At 45.2% G+C, this 24,357-nt stretch overlaps 1 protein-coding gene across 7 annotated transcripts in view; it reads right to left on the bottom strand.

Annotated features, from left to right (window-relative positions):
- fat3a (FAT atypical cadherin 3a) overlaps positions 1 to 24,357 on the bottom strand; it is a 963,948-nt gene that overhangs the window by 32,263 nt on the left and 907,328 nt on the right. For all 7 annotated transcript variants that reach the window (XM_038819007.1, XM_038819006.1, XM_038819008.1 and 4 more), the window contains one exon: positions 3,856 to 4,318. In XM_038819007.1, the coding sequence (XP_038674935.1) occupies positions 3,856 to 4,318 (463 nt within the window). The remainder of the gene's footprint in view (positions 1 to 3,855; positions 4,319 to 24,357) is intronic.

Raw genomic sequence — 24,357 nt, 5'->3', positions numbered from 1 at the left:
TTTGGAGATACTACATTTAGTTCCCTCGTTCAAATTATTTATATATATATATATATATGGTGAACAGTTGAGGTTCTAACACAGATCCCTGCGGTACCCCACTAGTCACTGCCTGTGAATCAGAAAAATACCCATTTATTCCAAATTTTTGCTTCCTGTCTGGTAACCAGTTTCTATCAATCTCAAAACACAACCTTTAATCCCATGCGCTTTAACTTTACATATTAATCAGCTATGTTAGACCTTGTCAAAAGCCTTCTGAAAGTCTAAATAACCACATCCGCAGGTTCTCCTTGGTCAACTCTATGTGGTACATCTTCAAATAATTCTAGTAGATTTGCCAAACATGATTACACCACTGCTTTCCAAATGCTGTGCTATGACATCCTTGAGAATGGACTTCAGCAATTTACCAACGTTACTTCCCTGGTACCGACATAGATGAGGAAAGGATAACAGATTTCCTTCCCTAAAAGACATTAGTGAACCAGATGGGTTTTTACAACAATGGTTTCATGATCGTCATTAGACTTTTAATTTCCATTTTTTTAATCAAATTCAAATTCCACCATCTGCCCTGTGGGATTTAAACCCATGTCCCCAGCTCATTAGCCCGAGTCTCTGGATTAGTAGTCCAGTGACAATAATACTGCGCCACTGCCTCCCCATCGAGTAATGCCGAGAATCTCCTGGGTGCTCATTTTCGGCACTAGGTGCTGTTGAATACGGGACGTGACCTCGCCAACGTGATCAAACCGGCCCGAAACCGGACTTTACCTTGAGTCAGCTAAATCGCGCCCATTGTCTAGGTCTTGCTGCATGTGACATAAACTGCTTCGTCGAAATGTAGAAATTAGGAGGAGTCGGTCATTCGGCCCTTTGAAACTGCTCCGCCATTCAATAAGATCATGCCTGAATCTCTATCGCAATGCCATATTCCTGCTTTTTCCCCATACCCATTGATGCCATTAAAATGTAAAAAATATTCTTCTCTTTTTTGAAATACATTCAGTGACTTGGCCTCCACAGCCTTCTGTGGTAAAGAATTCCAGAGGTTCACTACCCTTCGAGTGAAGAAGTTTTTCCTCATCTCAGTCCTAAATGGTCTACCCCATATCCTGAGACTGCATCCTCTGGTTCTAAATTCCCCAACTAGGGAAAACATCCTCCTTGCATCTAGTCTGTCCAACCCTGTGAGAATTTTATACGTTTCAACCAGATCTCCTCACATCTTTCTGAACCCTGATGAATATGGGCCCAGTTGAACTAATCTCTCCTTATTGGACAGTCTTATCAATCCCGGTGTCAGCCTAGTGAACCTCCGTTGCACTCCCTCTGTGGCAAGTGTATCCCTTCTTAGTAGGAACATCGAAACCGCATGCAATACTCTAGATGAGATCTCACAAAGACGCTGTATAAGTGTAATAAGACATCCCTAGTTCTGAACTCAAATCCTCCTGCAATGAAGGCCAACATACCGTTTACCTTCCTAATTGCCTGCTGCACCTGCTTCTCTACTTTCACTGACTGGTGTACAGGGACACCCAGATCCCTTTGTATATCCACATTTCCCAATCTATCACCATTTAAATAATACTCTTCCTTTCTGTTTTTCACACGGAAGTGTATAACTTCACTTAATCTGAGGAGTCAAGGATGGAGTTGGGCAATGATCAACACACACTCTCATTTCCTTCATGAAGCAGCTGAAGGTAGTAAATCTTCGGATACTGCCCTGAGGAACATGGTAGAAATGATTGGCGTCCAATGCCATTTTCTTTTCACCATGTGCAACACCAAGCAGCAGAAAATTTTCCTCCTGATCCCCCTCGAGTTTTACTTTGAGCTTTTAGTGTCATACTTGGCCAAATGCAGCCTTGATATTAAGGGGAGTCACTTTCACATCTCCTCTGGAATTCATCTTGATCCACACGATGAAGGCTGTCAGAAGTTTGATGTCAAGTTGTTTTGGCAAAAGGCAAACTGCTTCTATTTGCAGGTTAGTGGTGAGCAAGTACAGATCAACACTAATGTTCTTAACTTGTGATAGTTCTTTCACTATGGCTGAAATTTTCCAGCTGCTCGCTGGTGGTGGATTGTCTGGTCCCGTTGACAGTGTACCCCTGCCCGTGGACTTCCCAGTGGCATGGGATGGCATCAATGGGAATTCGGCGGAAACAGAGAATCCTGCCGTCAGGAATGGCACACCGCCTCCCACCGCCGGAAAACACACGGCTGGGAGACCGGAGAATCCCGACCCATCTTTTCAACCCTAGTCTGACAGCTATGTTCTTTAGGATTTAGCCTGCCCAGTCAGTGGTAGCACTATTGACTCATTCTTGATGATGGATATTAATGTCCTCAGGTCAGGAAGGAGCAGTGCTCCGAAAGATAGTGTTTGAAACAAACCTGTTGGATTTTAGCCTGGTGTTGTAAGACTTCTTACTAGATTTTCACAGTAACTTCATTGCAGTGTTAATGTAAGCGTACTTGTGACACTAATAAAGATTATTATTGGGTGTTGGTGAGGAGGAATTTGTAGCGTCGGCTGGGTCAGATGCACCTTCATTTGTGTCCTAATCCATTGCCTAGCTCATTCCAGTTTTATTCTTCACAGCAGTTTGTTGCAACTGAGCAGCCTGATTGGCTACTCCTGAGGATATTTAGGAATCAACATGTTTGAATTCTATATCCAATAAAACAGGTTAAGGGAAACAAGGAAGCTCTGTGTGAATTCCTCTCAACTCCTGCACAAAGGCATTTTCACTATGGATACTATTTATATATCCAGAGATGAACAGAAACTCTGAAAATGTAAGAACAGAATTGATGCATCCATAAACAATGATTTCACTTGAAATATCACGATACTTTAAAACACAACATGCACTTTGTGAAGACTGTCTCAAATGAGTAGTTAGATTTTGCTACATCAGCCAATACGTTCCTTTCTTACTTTTGTTTAGCTTTCTGCCTATTTTCTCCCTTCCTGAAGGATCCAACATTTTCACTCAGTCTCACCAATTCCTGTTACCTTGCTTCGAACTTCATTCATGTGTGAGTATTGACAGTGACTTTCAGCTGACTCTTCAACTGTGAGGAGTATCACAGCTGAGACTGATCCTGTTCTTATCGCACACAAGCACACACACATATTCCAGCAGGAGAACTGTTTGGCAATGAGCAAAGAAATCCTTGGATTCTTTTATTCTTTGATTTCTGGGGTATAGAGTCAAAATGTAACACTCCTGCATCACCCTTCTGAGGTCAGATAATCTACAGCGAATTGGGAATGAGCATAAAGCCTTCCTGATAAATATACAGCGGGGCGAGAAGGGTAGAACTTCATTTGGATTATGTTTTATCACAACAAAGTTTGGAAGATGCATAGAAGTGCAATTACTATAAGGTTAAAGCTGAAATAATGCAAGCACTATCTAACAAATGTAAATTTTTCATTTTTTGTTAACAGTTTTTCAGACCTGAATAATACACATAGCATAAATGGACAACAAAACAACATTTTGAGTTTTGTTGAAAATAAATTTGAAGAGGGGTAGTTGAAACCTTTTCAAAAATGCAATGATTTTAATTTGCACTTCATTGAACCAATTTACTGTGTTAAAATTATTCGGATTATTTCTGTACTATAATATTGTGCTGAACATAAGAGATGGCTTTTGTGGTCTCTGCTCATGAAACAAAAGAAAGGTAGCTTTAGCAGCATACACAGAATCAGCACTCTGTATTTTACCTGGATGCTTGCAAAAATGTTGATATTCATCAGATTTTGACATTTGTTATTATTTCATGCAACATCGAGTGGAACCTAGAGCTGCAATTACAGCAACTTACCACCAGATGGCTGGCTTACACAACTCCCTCCATTCTGGCACGGTTCTCTTGCACAGGTGTCAGGATACAAGACACAGCCGAGTTTCAGTTCTGTCAGCCCAACCACTTCAGCAAAATGACTGCGCTTGTTTTGGAGTGGCAACTGATTGTCATTAAGGACAACCGAGTCCAGGCATCCTTGAAACCCACCAAGGACTTGTGCACTCTTTTGGCTTGACAGGCCACGCGCAGCTGGCACCTGGGCACCAAAATAGATGGAGCTGTCAATGCTGAGGATATGAAAGTTGAAAGGAGCCCATCGACGCTCCACGTAGCTGTCATCTAGCGCAAGGCTTGTGAAATTCTTGTTGAGATCCAGAAAGACAGTGTGCCAGTTCCCATCATTAACTGTTCTGCCAGAAATTCCCACAATGCCAGGCCCACTGCCACAGTCCAATTGAAACCAGAGTTTTCCATCCACAATCTGATGAAAATAATAAAGAGGGAAAGATAATGTTAGAGATTATATTAAAAGTCAGTAAAACACTGAAAAATCAAAATATTCATGATCTTTGTCAGATAATTCGAAATTAATCTCCTGTATGACTATTGTGAAATAATAAAATTACATCAACATCTGTCGTCGGTAGTGGTAAAGATTTATTACACAGGGTAAAGTAAAACCAAATGAGAAGAAAAAAGACAAGACAGTTTAAAGAACACCTTAATATATTACGTGTCAGCTTGGGTCAATCACTAGAATCCCAATGAGTCTGAAGGTTGTAGGGTCAATCCCCCCAACAAACTTAACACATAATCTAGGCTGTCATTTCAGCGTTGTTTTAGAGACAATTGCTGTGTTAAAGTTGCCACCTTCCAGACAAAGTATAAACCCAAATCTCTATTCAGTTAAGCGTGAAAGATACCATAGCCTTATTTAACAAATCCAATATTCTTCCTGTTTGCCAGGTGACATTCCTGACTACCAAAGGCAGTCCATCGACTGAGTCTTTCATTTTCTGTTTTGGTGAATTTCTTGTGTGCAAACTGGCTGCCAGGTTTTCCAATATAACTTTAACCAAACTTCGAAATACATTGTGCATTGGCTATAAAAGTGCTTAGATCACCCTGGAGAATCGAAAAAGCTAATAATAATGCAAGCATTTACTTCACGTTATAAAGAATCTCTTCCTGCAATGTACTGCATTTAAACCAATTGAGATATATATGCATGAAACACTTTGTCAAATCATACCACATTATTTTATGTTGTAGTAATTACTCTTTTAAAAAATGTTCTGCTACTAATGAACGTTTCAAGTGTCTCTAGTAAGTCCAAAGTAAGGTCATAGGAACAGAGACACTGTGGGGTGCTTCTGCAGAAACCTTTTACTATGACAACGCAGGTTAAAAAATCAATTAATATAGCATATGCAATCTTGGGCTTTATAAAAAGAGACACCGAATAGAAAAGCCAGAGAAGATATATAAAACTGATATAAAATACTAATTCAACCTACGGTGTCCATTTCTGGATGCAACACTTTAGGAATGACAATGAAGTCTTTAGCAAGAGGTTTACTTGAATGGTTCCAGGGAAGAGGAATTACAGTTTTGTGGATAGACTTGAGAAGCTGATATTCTTATCTTTACAATAGAGAAAGTTAAGACAAATTATGATAGAGGGGCTTAAAGATAAAGATAGCTTTAGATGAAGAAAAACTGAATACAATGGTTGAAGGGTCAATAACCACAGGGCACGGATTTACAGCAATTGCCAAAGAAGAGGTGAAGTGAGGAAATGTTTTGTTTCTAATATAGCAAATGGTTAGTATTTGGAATGCACAATTTGGCAGGGCAGTGGATACGGATTCCAAAAGAAAATTGTATGGGCATGTGAACAATAAAAAAAATAGGAATATGAAAGGTAGAGAAGTGGTAATAACTGGATTGCTCTTCAAAAGACCAATACTGACTCGATGTGCTAAATGGCCTTCTTCTTTGATGTATTATTCTATGATAGCAATACACAGTGTTATAGCCTCACAAGGACCACAGGGGATTGCTGATTGATCCCCCGTGGGCTTCGTGGAATACAAGTTCCCGTGGTGAGCGGGCGGAGACCTGCCCTCCTGGGGCTGGTTAGCAGGACCTTTATATATAGCTCCCAGACCCGGATCAGAGGCACAGTGGTTAGCACTGCTGCCTCAGAGTGCCAGAGACCCGGGTCCAATTCCAGCCTTGGTTGACTGTGTGGATTTTGCACGTTCTCCCCAGTGTCTGAGTGGGTTTCCTCAGGTGCTCTGGTTTCTGCCCAAAGATGTGTAGGTTAGGAGGGCTAGCCATGATCAATGCGCAGAAGTTACGGGCCCTTTCAGAGGGCTGGTGCAGACTTGAAGGGTTGAATGGCCTCCTTCTGCACTATAGGGATTCGAGGAAGAAGAAGAGAAAAAGACCGGCAATTCCCAATAGCCCTGGGCTGGAGTGTTTGTTTTGTGTGCCGCAGCTTTATTTTCAGTTTAATAAAAAATCCAGTTTGGCCTTTCACTCTGCGCCTCCTGGAATTGTCGCACAAAGGTTCAGCGGCAGTCCAGTAATGGACACCACAGAAGCATAAGGTCATGCAGCTTCAACTCAAGTGATTCTTTTGTTAAGGCAAGCAGAATGATAGGAGCTTCCTAATATAAGCATTTAAATTAATTTACTTTCAATCAAGCACCTTATATGGCTCAAAAAACGTACAAAGAATTGTATAGTTTCCAGAGACATCACAAGATATTGAGGCTCTATGATACTTGCTGCAGTATCAGATTGATAGTATAATTTATCCACTAGATATTAAGTTAGCTTAGAGAACATGTAAAAATGTGCAAAGAGGCATTGCTCATACTGCAGTCACTCCAGCAGAGTTGGAATTTCTGTGGATCTGCATTATGCATTTCATTTAACACAACTCGAATGCAACAGCTAAAAGGTTTAAATTCTTCAAAGCTGTGAGGAAAGATCAGTAAAACTCATGCTTTACAGTCGTAGAGAGGTGGCTGAGTTGAGATCGCAGAGACGGTGTTTATAATATTAAATAGAGACAGATTTTTTTCTTCAAATTGAGCTGGAACAGCAGGATCAGAGACCATACAATGAAAAATACATTTTTAAACATGCGTGGGGATTAGGAAAATTATCTGTATCCAGAATGTTTAGAATAATCTGCAATGTAGAAAAAGAAACATTAGAATCATTCAACGGCAATCAACAAAAGATTTAACATACTGCCGATGAGCTTTGATGCTGTTAATGGGGTTTTATCATCTTTCCATTTCTTAATTTGTTTCCTTTAATTAATTATATATAGAGCTACATGCGCTTCTTTGTCTTTTACTAGTGTCACAAATGATAGTTTTCCAAAATGGGTTTCAGGGCAGCCATGCCTGTGACTTAAAACCTCAGCACATTTTGAAGGCAAGAATGCTGTTCAACTATCCTTTTGTTATTCAAAAAGAGATCTGCAAAATCTGCAAGTATTTAAATCATTCTCTAAAAATTAAACTCCACTATCAACAGCTTCAATTATTCCCTGATTTGCAAGATGTTACACATGGATTAGGGAGGATCAGGCACAGTCGGGTTTTCTGAGGCATGGCTACAGAAAAACTCAAGACTGGGAATTGAATTATTCAGAAGATAATTGGTGGGATTCTCATTGGCTGACGCCAAAATTGGGAAATGTGATTCAATGGAGAATAGGTTCCGACATCAAAATCGCAGCAAGCAGCAATTTGTCGGCAAAACACAATTCTCCAGTGACTAAACAGCGGCGTCAATGTGGTCTGGAACATGTACAATAAACACCGTTTGCATATCGTTAGAAGCCCTGACCCGGTATTCTCCGGGGCCTCAGCGATTCTCCGCCTCCGATGGGCCGGGTTCCTGATGGCATGGTTCATTTCTGTTTTTAAAAGTCAGGAAACCAGCGCGCGCCTGCTGAGGGAGAGAGAGGGGTACAGAAAGTGTCCAACATCGTCATAGTGTGCTGCTGGCCAGGGGGCTTCCACCAGGGCCGGGGTTGGTGGACGGGCACGGAACACCATTGCCGCAGCCAGAAAGGCAGCCATGCACTTTGCACGCCGCTGACAGCCCACTGTGAATTTACAGCCACGGGTCATATGGGTGTCTCCCCAGGCCACACTCCGAGGTGCCCTCTGACCCTAGTCGACCCATCAGCTGTATGGGCATGCTCCAGCGCAACCAGTACCATCCTGTTGGCTGGGATAAGTGTGTGTGGGGATTGAAATGTGTATCAATCACGGACCCGGCGAATCCCACACCATTTTTCATTAGAATCGGTCATGTTCCACATGGCGCTGGTGCTAGCCGCTCCACGGTTGCTGAATCGGTTGCCAAGTTCGGCACCAGTTTTGCTGTCATGAAAGTCCACGAATCCTGTCCTAGCGTCAACACTTAGTCTCAGGAATGGAGAATCCAGCCCAACATATTTATAAAAGTTAGAAAAGGGAAATGGGGGAGGTGGAATAGCTGTACATCTACAGAATACAATTAAGGTAGGAGAAAAGATGGAGGCATCTATCAGTAAGACAAAAATATAATCCATAATAATGGAGTTAAAAAATAAGGATCAATCACACTATTGGTCTAGTCTATAGGTCACCAAATAGTGGAAGGGAGATGGAAGAAGAAATATACGGGCAAATTATGGAATTGAGTTAAAAAACAGAATAATCATGGGGCATGTCAACCAACCTCACTTTAATTAGACAGAGGAAATAGGCAAAGAGGCTAAGGGGATTGGGTTCATACTATGTGTACAGATAGCCCAATATGTTAAAAAAAGTGTGAAGATTTGCAATTGAACCTGGAAATAGGGAAAGAGTCAGAGTAGATAAGAAAAGTAAAAGTAAAGGTAGGGAGCTAGCTAGGGAATAATGACCATAATATAATAGACTTATTGTGATAATTGAAAATCAGGCTAATAGATTGGAGAAAAGTTGATTCTGAAGGGCTGATAATAGGACTTGAGAAAATAAAATGGGATTATTAATCCAAAATTGCCTTAGTGTTGAGCTCAAACTCCACGTCCTGACAGTTTTCGGACTTCCCGCGGATGTGGGCTGCACGTGTGCAATTCTGCATCTTTAAATTTCTCAGGCGCAGGACAGGCCCAGCACATAAAAAAGTAAAAAGGGAGAAACCCGGGTCAGGTGATCTGGTATGGTGCACTGTAGCCAGCAGGTGTCTCAGATGGGGGACAAGGGAAGGGGATAAGAAGAGGTTCCAAATAGGGAAGAGGGACTGGGAGAGGGCCAACATGGTATCCCAAATCAGAGACATTGACAGGGGCCAGAAAAAGGTCCCACTAAGTTCAGTTGAAAGAGAGGAGCAGAAAAGCTGCTCCGCTGGAGATAGGGTTGCAGGGAACAGACTTAAACTGAAGCAGGCCAATGGGTCAAAGATACTCATTTGGGGCAGCCGGGTTCTGCACAGCTGAAGATCTGATGTTGTGCTTGTAATTTGGTGTTTGGGTACATAGGGAATCCAGGGCATAGGGATCTCAGGAGACGAGATTGGAATGCTACGAGGTGGGCCATTGTTGATGCTGTCTGAATCTGCTAATCATGAGAAGTCCCGAAGATCTAAGAAGGCAATCAAAGGCTGGTGACTCAATGCAGCGGGCTGTTGGGACAAACCTTTGGAGCAGTAGTGTTCTGTTTGACTCAGCCAAAGTGCAGAAATTGGGCTTTTAAGTTGATGCCTGTGTGCGTACTTCGGAATCTCAGAAGGCGAGTCTGAAATCTTGCAATGTGGCTCATTGTTGAATGGTGTTTTGTGGCAATCAGCATGCTAAGTAGGTAGGTTCAGAACATATCTAGTAGCTAAAAACTAGTCATCCATGAGACTCTGCGTCACCAGTAACAGAACTGTATTCCACCACAATTTGTAACCACAAAGCCCAGCAAATCCTTCACTCGGCCATTATTGTCAAACTGACGTATCAACCCAGCTTCACTGAGAAGCATAGACGGATATGCTAGGAGCAGCAGTGGAATACCTAAAAACGAAGTGCCAATGTAATGGAGCTATAACATAAGACTTCACACGTATGATAAACAGCAGAGCCCGCATGTTTTAGTTGGAACAATGCGATCTCACAACGAACAGACCAGATCAGATTAAAGCTCCGCAGTCCTGCCACATCCAGTTGCGAAGGTTGGTGGACATCACATCTGACCGGGTGAGGATATTCCACATTCCAAATGATGGCAGACCTCAGCAACTCAGTGAAAAGACAAGGCTGAAGCATTCGTAACAATCTTCATCCAGAAGTGCCGAGCAGATGATCCATCTCAGCCTTTTCCTGAGGTCCCAGCATCACAGATGCCAGTTTCCATTCAGTCAAGGTGATTATCAGGGAACAGTTGAGTGCATGGGCACAGCAATGGGCTACGGAAACATCCTGGTTATAGTGCTTAACACACTTTCTCCAGGAATAGCTGTGTTCCAGTGCGGGTTAGCACTGCTGCCTCACAGCACCACGGACCTGTGTTCAATTCCGGCCTTGAGTAACAGTGTGGAGTTTGCACGTTCTCCCCGTGTCTGAGTGGGTTTTGTTTTTTTAGTAAACCACAGAGGGAGTCCAAACTGAGTTGTAGAAAGAAATAAAGTTTTTGTTACAATAACTATGATTTACATGACACAAAAGATTCCAGCTGGGTCTCTCGCGTGTGTCTGTACCCAAACTTTATGCAGAAGTTCAGCTATACATGGTTTAGGGTTCCCCGCCCCCCTTAACGGGGGAGCTTGTCTTCAGCGAGGCTCCCGGGGAGTTTAATAATTTCCACTTAGTAAGTCCCGTGCGGGTTATGATAAACCAACTCCCTCCCCATCAAAGTTGAAAGAATCCTCCGATGGTGGAGGATGACGGATCTGCTTTGTCTCCAGCTGTGACATGCACCTCTGGTGAAGGATCGGGTGGTGTGTACCGGGAAGGCTTCCGACTGGAACATCGAATCGAATCTCTGCTGGCGGCTACTACAATGTGGACTCTCCATCGGAGACCACCTACGGTGAGGCCTCCATCTCAAAATCTGTGTCAATGACTGCTCTCATGTCAGCGTCTTGACCTCCTTGGGATTCTGACCTGGCCCCCACAGGCATCAGGTTCAGCTGGACAAGATTTTTTGTTCACGTGGAATTTTACGAAGAATTGATCGTCTGGACCTAATGTGATCCACATGCTTACACATTACTTGCCTCTGTACTTGTACTTGGGAGGAAACCTGTCTGGCAGTTTATCGTCACGGAGATACACTGGGCATGGTCTGCAAAATTTCGGACATCCATCGGGGCAACGCCCTTACAGGTATTGGTTGTGGAGCACCTTCCTGCTGATGTCATGGAAGACCATACTAAGGCAGGTCCGAAGTCTCCGTCCTATCAGCATCTCAGCCGGGCCACCCCAATCAGGGTGTGTGGGGTGGATCTGTAAAAATAAAAGTTACCGGAGCAGACTGGACCTCCCTATCCACTAGCCCATTCGAAGCTGGGTGGTACGGCGCAGTCTGAATGTGTTGTACTCGGTTGGCCTTCAGAAATCACAAAAATATTGTGCTAATAATAGGTGTGCCATTGTATGTGACTAACACCTTGCGTATGTCATGGGTACAAAAAGACAAACACAGCTTTTCGATTGTAGCCATCTCACCTTGTGGACCTCCAGCCATTTGGAATGGGCATCAATTTGAAGGAGGAACATCTGCCTCTGAAACAGCCTGGCAAAATCAGAATGCAAGTGCGCCCGTGGTCGCCCTGACCATGCCCAAGGTTGGAGGGGCATGGCCGGCAGCAGCTTCTGGTGCTCCTGACAGACAGCACATTATTGGGTCAAGCCAGCATCCAGGCCTAGCCACCAGACGTAGCTGCACGCTAACATTTCCATTTCTGACACTCAGGGTGTTCATTGTGGAGGATTTGCAGGATCAAACTGTGCCCCTTCTCCAGGATGGCGACAAGTGTACCCCAAAGAAGGACACCATCCTCCACAATAAATTCGGACATCATGATGAACAAGCTCGCAATTCACCTGAGAGCTGTCGATGATGTCCACCATATAACATGAGATGTTGAACCTTGGAAACGTCATAATATACATCTATGTAAATAATGGAGTGCGGACAAGCAGTGCTTGACACACAGGATGACCAGTAAGCACACAGAACAGAGCAGCCAATCACCAGACAGGACACTACCACTATAAAGCCAGAGGGCACTAGGTTTCCTGCTCTCTTGAGACCCATCCTCTGAGACAGTCAGAGTTCGTGAGCTAGTCAGTGCAAACACCATATGGTAGCTAGTAAGTCTGGTCAGGCTAGTACATAGGTCTCCAGTCAAGTCAGCATACTGTCAACCCACAGTTGAACATGTGTAGTAGTTAAGACGTTAAATAAAATCATGTTGTATCTTATCAAGTGTTGGAGGTCTGTCTCTCGCTACACTGCATCAAGTGCAGTCCACATCGATCCAGCCTACCTAACACATCATGGTACCAGTGAGTGATGCTGAAATTTGACAGACTTACCTTGAGTGAGTCAGCGTTGACCAGCAAACAGCCATCCGGTGACATGGAAAACATCCACCGTCCTCTGCAGCTCCGCATAGCCGGCAACCTCGGTGCAAACTGGAAGATCTTCAAACAAAAGGTCCAACTCTATCTTGAAGCCACCGACCTCGAGGCCGCATCGTACGCCAGGAAGATCGCACTATTCCTCTCCACAGCCGGGGACCACGCCATCCACATCTACAACTCCCTTACATTCGCTGAAGGCGAAGACAAAACTAAATTTAAAAATGTCCTGCTGAAGTTCGACAGCCATTGCGACATTGAGGTGAATGAGAGCTTTGAACGATATGTTTTCCAGCAGAGGCTTCAGGGTAAGGATGAACCTTTCTAATCCTTTGTGACCCATCTCCGCATCCTCACGCAGTCATGTAACTATGACTCGACAACTGATTCCATGATCCGGGATCAGATCGTTTTCGGGGTCCACTCCGACTCCCTTCGTCAGCAGCTCCTGAAAGTCAAGCAGCTCACCCTCACCATCGCCATCGAAACGTGCGTCCTCCATGAACATGCTAACAATCGGAACTCCCACATCAGGACGGCAGAAACTGCAAAGGTAGCCTCCCACGAGGCGGAATGGGTGCAGGCTATCGCACAAATGCAGGGCCTAAGTATCGACGAGAGTGGCCATTTCGCGCGCTTTTCCCGGGCCCCTACGCATGCGCGCCACGACCGAGGGGATGGCGAGACAGACGACCAGACTGCGCAGATGCATATGTCGTTCGACCGCACTGCGCATGCACGATGGCGCATGGAACGCGCTGACGTTGGCGTCATGACGTGTCCATTTAAAGCAGCAATGTCCGGCAAAATCACGACCATATCTATAGTGTGGCAAGCTTGGCCACTACGCAGCCCTTTGCAGATCTGCTCCACTGCCCAGCTGCCAGCAAACCCAGCCACGGCGCAGAAGCGTCCGTTCAATACAGCAGGGCATGCCAGATTCCGACCCCGACAGCCCAACAGTTCCTGATGCTGAGTGTCTCCAATCCCCATACTGGGTGGACATCATTACGAAGCATGCGCTGCCTTTCTCCAAGATAGTGAAGCACCTCCCGATCCTCAGCGTGGATCCTGACGGTGAGTGGTGTGCTGTCCTCACAGTCAACAAGGCTCGCATCTGGTTCAAACTGGATACCGGCGCATTGGCGAACCTCATCTCGAAATCCGATCTCGACACCATCCGCGTCAGACCAAGTATTCTTCCACCGGCCTGCCAGCTCCTTGTCTACAATGGCAATGCCATAGCTGCCAGTGGCTCGTGTCAACTTGGAGTGTCCAATAAGTCAATTAAAGCGACGCTGCGGTTTGAGATCGTAGGAACCGACAGAGCATCCCTGCTCGGTGCTCGGGCCTGCAAACTCCTGAACCTGGTTCAGCGAGTCCACATCATGTCATCCTCACAGGTGATGGCCTCACCTGATGAAAACTTCCAGGCTGAAATTGATGATATCATCACGCAGTACCACAGCGTGTTTGACGGCATGGGCACGCTCCCATATTGATATAAATTCCTGCTCAAACTGAACGGCATCCATGTAATTCACGCACCATGTCAAGTGCCAGCACCCCTCAAGGATTGCCTCAAGCAGCAATTACAGGACCCCCAAGACCAGGGCATCATATCAAAGGTCACAGAACCCACGGACTGGGTCAGCTCCATGGTCTGCATCAAGAAACCATCAGGGGAGCTTCGGATCTGCATTGACCCCAAGGATCTAAACCGCAACATCATGCGGGAGCATTACCCAATACCAAAATGAGAAGAGTTGACCAGCGAGATGGCTCATGCCAAATTCTTTACGAAGCTTGGCGCCTCCAAGGGGTTCTGGCAAATACAGCTGGATGCATCCAGTCGCAAGCTGTGCACATTCAATACCCAGTTCGGTCGCTACTGCTACAACCGGATGCCTTTTGGCATCATCTCTGCCTCAGAGGTATTTCACCGCATCATGGAACAGATGATGGAGGGTATCGACAGGGTGCAAGTGTATGTTGACGATGTCATAATCTGGTCCACAACTCCCCAAGAACACACTGATCGCCTCAAGTAGGTATTCCACAGAATCCATGAGCATGGTCTCCAGCTCAACAGGGCCAAGTGCTCGTTCGGTCAATCAGACATCAAATTCCTTGGTGACCACATCTCGCAGCAAAGTGTGCGGCCAGATGCTGACAAGGTTTCGGCGATCAACGCCATGAAGACCCCAGGGGACAAGAAGGTGGTCCTCCGCTTTCTAGGGATGGTCAACATCCTCGGGAAGTTCATTCCCAACATGGCGTCCCACACCACAGCCTTCCGCCATCTCGTCAAAAAGTCGATGGAATTCCAGTGGCTGCCCGCTCATGAAAAAGAATGGCGTGAGTGGAGGGCAAAGCTCACCACAGCCCCTGTTTGGCGTTTTTCGACCCAACCAAGGAGACCAAGATTTCCACTGACGCGAACCAGGACGGTATTGGGGCGGTACTCCTCCAACGGGATTACTCCTCGTCCTGGGCTCCAGTTGCGTATGCCTCCAGAGCCATGACGCCCACTGAGCAACGGTACGCTCAGAATGAGAAGGAATGCCTGGACCTCCTTAACGGGAATCGACAAGTTTCACGACTATGTGTATGGCCTCCCAAAATTCATGGTAGAGACGGACCACAGGCCAGTAGTCCACATAATCCAGAAGGATTTAAATGACATGACGCCTCGGTTACAGTGAGTCCTTCTCAAGCTACGCCGCTATGATTTTGAACTAGTCTACACTCCAGGCAAAGAACTCATTGTTGCAGATGCCCTTTCCAGGTCAATTACCACACCCTGTGAACAAACGGACTTCGTCTGCCAAATTGACGCGCAGGTACAATTGTGTGCTTCCAACCTTCCGGCTTCTGATTAGAGGGTCATCCAAATTCGTGTGAAAACGGCCAAGAATCCTCGGCTACAGTGAGTGATGCAGCACCTTACAAATGGCTGGCAGAAGGGACAGTGTCCCCAGTTCTACAACGTCAAAGACGGCATCCACATGAAGCTCGACAGAATCATGATTCCTCAGAGAATGCGAGCTATGTTGCTCAGCCAGCTCCATGAGGGTCACCTGGGGGTCGAGAAATGCTGATGCAGAGCTCGGGAGGCAGTCTATTGGCCAATACGTTGCCAACACGGTCCTCAACTGCCCTACATGTCAGAAATTTCAGCCAGCTCAGCCCAAAGAAACTTTGCAGCAACATGAGATAGTGACCTCCCCATGGTCCAAAGTCGGTGTCGACCTTTTCCACGCCAAGGGGCGTGACTATGCCCTCCTGGTCGACTACTTCTCCAGTTACCCAGAAGTGGTGAAACTGTCCGACCTCGTGTCGAAGGCAGTGATTAAAGCCTGCAAAGAAACGCTCGCCAGGCATGGGATACCGCTCACGGTGATGAATGACAACGGTCCCTGTTTATACAGCCAGGAATGGTCTGATTTTGCACGCTTATACAACTTCCATCACGTGACCTCCAGCCCCCACTGCAGTCAAACGGGAAGGCCGAAAAGGTGGTCCATATTGTTAAGAGATTGCTATGCAAGGCTGCAGACTCAGGCTCCGACTTCAACCTGACCCTGCTGGCATACAGGCCAACTCCGCTGTCCACTGGGTTGTCTCCAGCGCAGATGCTCATGAATCGCACTCTGTGAACCACGGTTCCAGCCATCCATGTTCCAGACCTTGACCACCTCATGGTCATACAAAAGATGCAGCAGCCTCGGACCTAACTGAAATCAGCATACGACGCTTATGCCACGGATCTCCATGAGCTGGTCCCAACTGATCGTGTTCGTGTACAGTTGCCTGACGGCGGCTGGTCCGCTACAGCTATGGTGATCAAGCAAGTGGCCCGGAGATCGTTCCTCGTCCGCATGGCTGATGGCTCCTTCCTACAACGCAACAGAAGGGCACTGCATAGAGTTCCACGCCCGCCACCTGACTGAAATGCCCCGCCATACACGATGCTTCCTCCGGACGTGCCCTACCACGAGACCACTGATCTACCAGCAATCCTGCCGACCCCTGCGAGCTCCGCATTTGCGGCGGTCCCGCCTATCCAAGTGCAGGCGGCCCCTAATCCACCCTTGAGGCGATCAACCAGAATTCGTCGCCGCCACAAAGACTAGATTTATAGACTGGACTTTTGTACATCTTGTTACCTCATCATTTTGACCTCTGTAAATATCGTTTTACCGTTTCATCTGCCCTATATCTGCACTAGCGACACCTTCCTATGTATTTACGTTCATTTTAGCAGATTCTGTATGTAGTCACGCACATATACACATCCCCACGCACACGCACCTTAATATTTATTATCTAAAAAAAGGGAGAAGATGTCATAATATACATCTATGTATATAATGAAGTGCAGACAGGCAGTGATTGACACACAGGATGACCAGTAAGCACACATAACAGAGCAGCCAATCACCAGACAGAACACTACCACTATAAAGCCAGAGGGAACTAGGTTTCCCGCTCTCTTGAGACCCATCCTCTGAGACAGTCAGAGTTCGTGAGCTAGCCAGTGCAAACACTATGCGGTAGCTAATAAGTCTGGTCAGGCTAGTACATAGGTCTCCAGTCAAGTCAGCATAGTGTCAACCCACAGTTGAACATGTATAGTAGTTAAGACGTTAAATAAAATCGTGTTGCATCTTATCAAGTGTTGGAGGTCTGTTTCTCGCTACACTGCATCATGTGCAGTCCACATCGACCCAGCCTGCCTAACACATCAGGAAAGAACCAGGTCCATTTGGGTCCACTCCAGAATCCTAGATGCAGTGACCAGCAATGAGTCCATAAAGTTCAGAGTAGTGCCTACTTCTCCCAGGGCGTAAATAACAAAGTCCCGTTCTGGGCGGGATTAGCGGGGAAGCAGTAGGAACGACCCCACTAATCCCACCCAGAACGAGACTTTGTTGTTATTTCTTTCAATCACGCCCTACATTGGACTCTGTCTGCATATGTAAGTTTGTTGCTGAAGCCCAATGGCAGTTATAACATCTTATGCGCAGTTGGCAAGTTACGTTAGACTGCTACAGAAATCGATTTGATAGACTTGAAATGATGCAGATGGCAGGAGCTTACTGAAATATGTAAGCATTATCATCCGTCAAGGTCAGTCACATTTCCTGCACTGAGGAGCTCTGTTCGCCAGTGCAGGAAGCGATCAGGACGCCATTTTTAAATTATGTCCCGACCTCCCGACCCCATGATATGACTCCCAGACCCCCCAACTCACCTGTTGAGGGGGTCCATGTGCCGCCTCGCTCCCCACTTCACAAGAGCAGGGCAGCCCCGGGCCCGATCCCTTGGCATTGCCTGCCTGGCAGTTCCCCTATTAGCCTAGCAGTGCCACGGTGCCCAGGTGGCATCAGCTGTGCCAAGGTGCCACCCTGCCCAGAGGCCAAACTCCCGGGGGTCTCCGATTGCTTGGGAGACCCCCCCCTCACAAGTGCCTTTCTGCCTGGTCCCCATTTATGTGGACCAGTGTTTAACCACACCTGGTTGGGGTAGATAGATCCGGGTGCCGGTTAGATCAAGCGTAGACATAGTTAGGTGAGCTGTTAAGTTCACTTAACAATGGAAGCCCCAAATCGTGACATCTCTCGAGATCTGATTCGATCTCGGAGGAAAGGAAGCTAATGGCCATCGGGACTCTCAGAAGAGGCCTCTTGCAGGATCTGTTTCCGACGGGACTCGACTGGTAAATCACGGCCATAATCTTTTGTGGTCACAGGCCAGGATCCTGGCCATGGTTTCGATAGAAAGAGTGTGGAAAATTAAGATGAAATGAAAGAAGCTGCTGGAAACATCATGAGAGCATGCTTCAGAAATTTGGTTTTGGCATCTTTAGATTGGATATAAAATTTACTTTATCCTCCTGCACTTGAACAAATGAGTGGAAATTTCTGATGTGTTCTGAAACTCTAAACATCTTCTATAATGCAAGCAGGGATTAAATCCATGGTCCTGGGAACCAAAAAATAGAACAAAGAATACGAACCAAAATGCAATATTGTTGAACGTTGAGGAATGTGAAAAATAGTTTTATTTATGCTAATGTTTCTAAATGTAAACAGTTGTATTTACAAGCTCCATGTTCAAATAATGAACATTGGGGCCTCACGATAGCATGGTGGTTAGCATCAATGCTTCACAGCTCCAGGGTCCCAGGTTCGATTCCCGGCTGGGTCACTGTCTGTGTGGAGTCTGCACGTCCTCCCTGTGTGTGCGTGGGTTTCCTCCGGGTGCTCCGGTTTCCTCCCACAGTCCAAAGATGTGCGGGTTAGGTGGATTGGCCATGCTAAATTGCCCGTAGTGTAAGGTTAAAGGGGGGATTGTTGGGTTACGGGTATACGGGTTACGTGGGTTTAAGTAGGGTGATCATTGCTCGGCACAACATCGAGGGCCGAAGGGCCTGTTCTGTGCTGTACTGTTCTATGTTCTATGTAATGCAAATGACTATTAGGAGGGAGCAGAGTGCTTAACGATTCAGTTCCTGATGTTTGCACAGGGTTACTATCAAATCCAAAACACAATTCTCACTAGATTTAATTCAGCATCTTTCTCTCCCCATTCCAATGAGCGATAAGCCATATTTCTACACATGTTTTTCCTCCTGATCTAATGATTTGAGCTTGTTCATTTACTTAAGAATTATTCCCTTCAACGAATTGAAGCTAATGGTAGATTAACTCCTGAAAACTATTATTCAGTTGAAGCCGAAGATTTGCGTGGCAGAAGTGGGAGATTATCATGGAGGCTAGGGGTGTGAAGAACAAATTAGTGTAATGAAAGAAGTTGATTGGATATTGGAGCGAGTCCCTAGCAGGAAGGGCTCATCAGAAGACGCTACATGCAAGGAATGGCAGGCATGACATCAACATATTGCTGGCTGGCCACCCAAGTTTCACAGGAATCTAAAATAAATGCCTGGAAGCACTTGATAATCTGTGGTTGGATGGAGGTTGAGGGTGGGGGGAGGCAGCAGACAAGCAGTTCTGTTGCTTGAATATGAGTGAAATGTTCCAAACGATTAATATAACATGGAAAGAAATACAGATCAAAGAACCAAACTCAAATGCAAAAAGCAGTTGTAATTTTTCACTGTCATATTCGGCAAGAAAGTACCATGCTTAAATAATGCGACGGAAATGCCATTCAGCAGGGTGAAAACCGCATGTCAAGACTCCACATCAAATTTGTCAGTAGTTTGGTGTGCTAAATGCACTCCTCCATATTAAGGAGCCGAGAAAGACACTGCTAAAAGCTTTATGTGTATTTGTCTGCAAAATTATAGTTCTGTGTAGATTTCTCAAATGAAATATTTATTTCTATGCTAAAATCATGTTTTAGCATTAACCAGATGTCGATGGGCACAATTCAGCAAGTCAAGCTGAAACAAGAGAGAGAAAGGATTTCACTATCAAATGAAAAAAGCAAGTGTGGAGTTGTAAGTCACACAGAAACTGGGATGAGATGGAAGTTTTATTTCCCAGATAATGTGTTTCATTTGCAATTGGGAGGGTGTGAACGATTAAATGTCAAATTCACGTTAGTCAGCATTTAGCAGAATCAGTGTGGTCTACAAAAATGCCTGTCCAACTTCAGTTTAATCTTGTTGGCAAATAGTTCTTTTCAAAAATGATTCAGCTTATAAGCTTCACTCTGGATCTAAGCAAAATTTTAACAAGGCTAACAGAAAGGCTTACTTTGCAAATAAAATGGTTAAAATTAACTGGGCTTTACTCTGCCAAAAACAGCATATTTGATACAAAATTTAATAAAAACTACGCATTAGAATTTTAGTTTCATGTTTTTTTTGATAAATTTAGAGTACCCAATTAGTTTTTTTCTAATTAAGGGACAATTTAACATGGCAAATTCACCTATCATGCACATATTTGGGTTGTGGGGGTGAGACCCACGCAGACATGGGGAGAATATGCGAACTCCACACGGACAATTACCCGGGGCCGGGATCGAACCTGGGTCCTCGACGATGTGAGTGCTAACCACTGCACCACCGTGTCGCCCAACATTAGAATTTTATTATTAAGATATTTGCTAAACCACTCTGACAATAAGTGGGTTTTCACCTTACAGTTTAGTTACAAATTAGCTGACAGCTCCAACCCATCACGGCACAGCGCTGCAGTGGTTGGAAGAGGTACTACAACATTTTACCTGAGCCAGGGAAACACAATTTTGGTAACAGCAGGGTGGGGGTTGTCCTGGGGAATCAGGATGGAGGGAGGGGGGGGGGGGGTCTCTGTCAGGGGGTAAGCCGGGTGGGGAGGGAAGGCCCGAGCTCCCCCCATCTAAAAGGGCCTTCTGACTGAATCCCACCTCCCTTCCTACCCAAGATCAAGGGTGAGAACTTTTCATTTTCCCACCCTCAGTTATCAGGCATCCACCAGCCTACAAGTTAAGGTCGGGTGGAAAATGTCTGTTGGATGCCCATGGATGGGCTTCCCTTCCGAGGCCCTGTCTGCCCCACCATAAAATCATGTCTGGGTTTGGCTGGGCGTGGTCCTGGAAGGATTTCTGAACATTATATTTTACCTTCCTCCCCTACCTTAGAACCCTGGAAAAAGATGATGGAAAGAAGAGGAAGCAGAGGACTAAGAGAAAAGGGAGGAGTGGAAGAGAAAAGCAAGGAAAAAGAGGAAGGCAACAAGGATGGAGAGGAGAAAAGGAACAATAGAACAAGAGGCAGAAAGGAAAGAGAGAAGGAAAGGGGGAGGTAGAAGTCAGAATATTGAGAGTTCAAGTCCTGCTCCAGGATCTGATTACAGGGTTCTCGGCTGACACTGCAGCGCAGTATTGAAGGAGTACTGCACTGAGTTGGTGCTGTTTCAGGTAAAGCACTGCACTGAAGTCCAAGCTACTCTTTAAGGTGGATGTAAAAGTTCCCACTTCGCTATTTCAAAGGATAGCAGACAAGTTATACCCAGTGTCTTGGCCAATATTTTTCCCTCACTCAAAATAATATATTTATCACTCACTATAAAAGATGAAATGGTCAGTATTGCAATGCTGATTGTTGGAGTTTGCTAAGCACAAATTGACTCTTGCGTTTCCTACATTTCAAGGGTGATTACACTTCAGCAGTACTTCCCTGGCTGGCATTAAGTCATTCTGAGGTCATGAACGCAGCGTATAAATTCAAGTCTGTCTTTCATTTCAGGGGAGAGAAGGTAGTTCAAAGGAAGAAGAGGTAGGGGATGAGGATCATTCGAATTCTCTGATCCACCTTCATATTCCCAGTAACTAACCCTCTCACCCCTAATTCTCCTTCCTTCTGTTTGTTTCTCTTCACAGTGTGGGGGGGAAGGGTGCTAGTTTTCTTTTGACTAGTTTTCCTGAGCGCTTGAGAATCTACTCAAGGGCTGAGGTGTTGGTCAGGTGCTTTTGGGACTTATCCTGAATGGTTGTTTGGGCCATGAGCAAGTGGAAAGAACTTCAGGATTTTTCTCTGATTCTAAATCTGCAATTTACTTAGACAGGAGTGAAAATTTGGCACTCCCTCATGGAGTATCTGAGATGAATATCATTGATGCATTGGGGGAAGGTAGATAAATGCATGAAGGAGGAAAGAATAAAAACATGTGAGATGAACTAGAGTGGCATGAGGCTGGTGTAGGGTTAAATATCAGGTTAGGTCTGTTGAATGGCCTCGCTCTGTGCTGTAAACAATCTGTATAATAATTGTGTAACTCAATGGATTACAGAAAACGTTGACTGACAAAGCTTAATGACTCAGGTGGTGACAGGCAGCGGGGTGCTAGGCCACAGAATGGAAACATGAGGAGGCCTTTGCCTTGAAGCATGGAAACGAGGAGCTCAATGTTTAAACTGGCTACTTACAATTATTTAGCTGCACTGGACTATTTCATTCCTTGGGGATAGTCTTTCAGTTTACAGTTGAAAAGGATAAGATGTGATGAAGTAGCCCATAAATTGGGTATCAAGTCACCAAGCAGCCTGGTCGCATAATTACAGTTCAATAAAATTTATATAAATCAAATCCATATTCACATAGACCAAACCCATATACAATGTTCACACAGGAAATTATAATGGGGAAAAGATTGACACAAAATGAGTAACAAAACATGTCAACGTGGAGTTAATGGGAGTGGACAAAATGCATGATGGTGAAACCTTTAATAGGTGACAGACGTTAGATTGATCATGTTGCATCAATAATCTAAATTCTCTTCCATCCACTGAAATTAGGCTTAGTAATACCCTCAGTTTGCGTGGTGCTGCAGGGACCAAAATTACGTCCGCTGCATGTGCACACTTCTGCCGTGAAGAACCACTTATTGGTGAAGTCGCCACAGCACGAACCAGCTTCTTAAAAATTCTTTCACAGGACGTTGGTATCACTGGCAAGGCCAGCATTTGTTGTCCATCTCTTAGTGCCTTAAAGTATGTAGTGCTGTACCGGCTTCTTGACCTGCTGAAATTCATGTGGTTCACAGTGCAGCCCTGATTCCTTTTTGTCATTTGTTTATGTTAACATGCAGGGTGATGTTTGGGGGTTGGTGGGAGGATGGGATCATTGTTATTGTTATGGGGTTTGACATATTTGTTGTTGATCATTGTTTGTTGTTGGTGGGTGTAAATTCGGGAGAAAATGTGAAAAAGAAGGAGAATAAAAATATTTTTTAAAAAAGAAAGGAGTTCCAGGATTTTGATGGATAATGAAGAAATGGTGATCTCGTTCCAAGTCAGAGTGGAGGGACACTTGCTGCGGGTGGTGTTCCTATGTGTCTGCTGCCCTTATCCTTCTCAATGATGGAGGTCACAGTTTGGAAGTTTCATGTTGGAACAGGCTTGGCAGGTTGGTGCATCTTGTATGTGGTACACACTGCTGCCACTATGCATCAGTGATGGATAAAGTGAATGTATAAGGTGGTGCATGGGGTGCTGATCAAGCGTGCTACAGTGTTTTAGATGGTGTCAAGCTTCTTGAGTGTTGTTGAGGCCACACCAACCAGGTAAGCTAACCTAACGCATGCAAAGAACAAAGAAGAACAAAGAATAATTCAGCACAGGTACAGGCTCTTCAGCCCTCCAAGCCTGTACCGGTCATGATACCAAACTTTGCCAAAACCCTCAGCACTTCCTTGTGCTGTATCCCTCTGTACCCACCCTATCCATGTGTTTGTCAAGATGGCATTTGAATGCCTTTAATGGATCTGCTTCCTCAACCTCCCCTGTCAACGCGTTCCAGGCACTCACCTCCCTCTGCGGAAAAAGCCGGCCTCGCACATCTCTTCACAACTTTGCCGCACAGACCTTAAACCTATGCCCCCTGGTGACTGACGCCTCCACCCTGGGAAAGTGTGCCTGCCCATCCACTCTATCCATGCCCCTCATAATATTGTAGACCTCTATCAGGTCATCTCTCAACCTCCATCATTCTAATGAAAACACTCCGAGTCTATTTAGCCTCTCCAGATAGTTAACACCCAGGCAACATCCTGGTAAACCTCCTCTGCACCCTCACCAAGTTCCTATACAACTGTAGCATGACTTGCCAGTTTTTATGCTTGATGCCCCGTCTAATGAAGGCAAGCATTCCATATGCTTTCTTGACTAACTTGTCCACCTGTGTTGCCACCTACAAAGATCTGTGGACCTGCACGCCCAGATCTCTCCGACTTTCTATATTCCTGAGAGTTTTGTCATTTACGGTATATTTCCCTTTTACTTCAGACCTACCAAAATGCATTACCTTACATTTGTCCGATTAAACTCCATTTGCCATTTCTCTGCCCAAGTCTGCAACCTATCTATGTCCTGCTGTATCCTCTGACATTCCTCAACAATATCTGCCACTCCACCAACCTTGGGGT

This window comes from Scyliorhinus canicula, chromosome 14, assembly GCF_902713615.1.
Source record: "Scyliorhinus canicula chromosome 14, sScyCan1.1, whole genome shotgun sequence".
NCBI lineage: Eukaryota > Metazoa > Chordata > Chondrichthyes > Carcharhiniformes > Scyliorhinidae > Scyliorhinus > Scyliorhinus canicula.
Note: the sequence above shows the minus strand (reverse complement) of the source record. Positions and strands in the feature narration are given on the sequence as shown.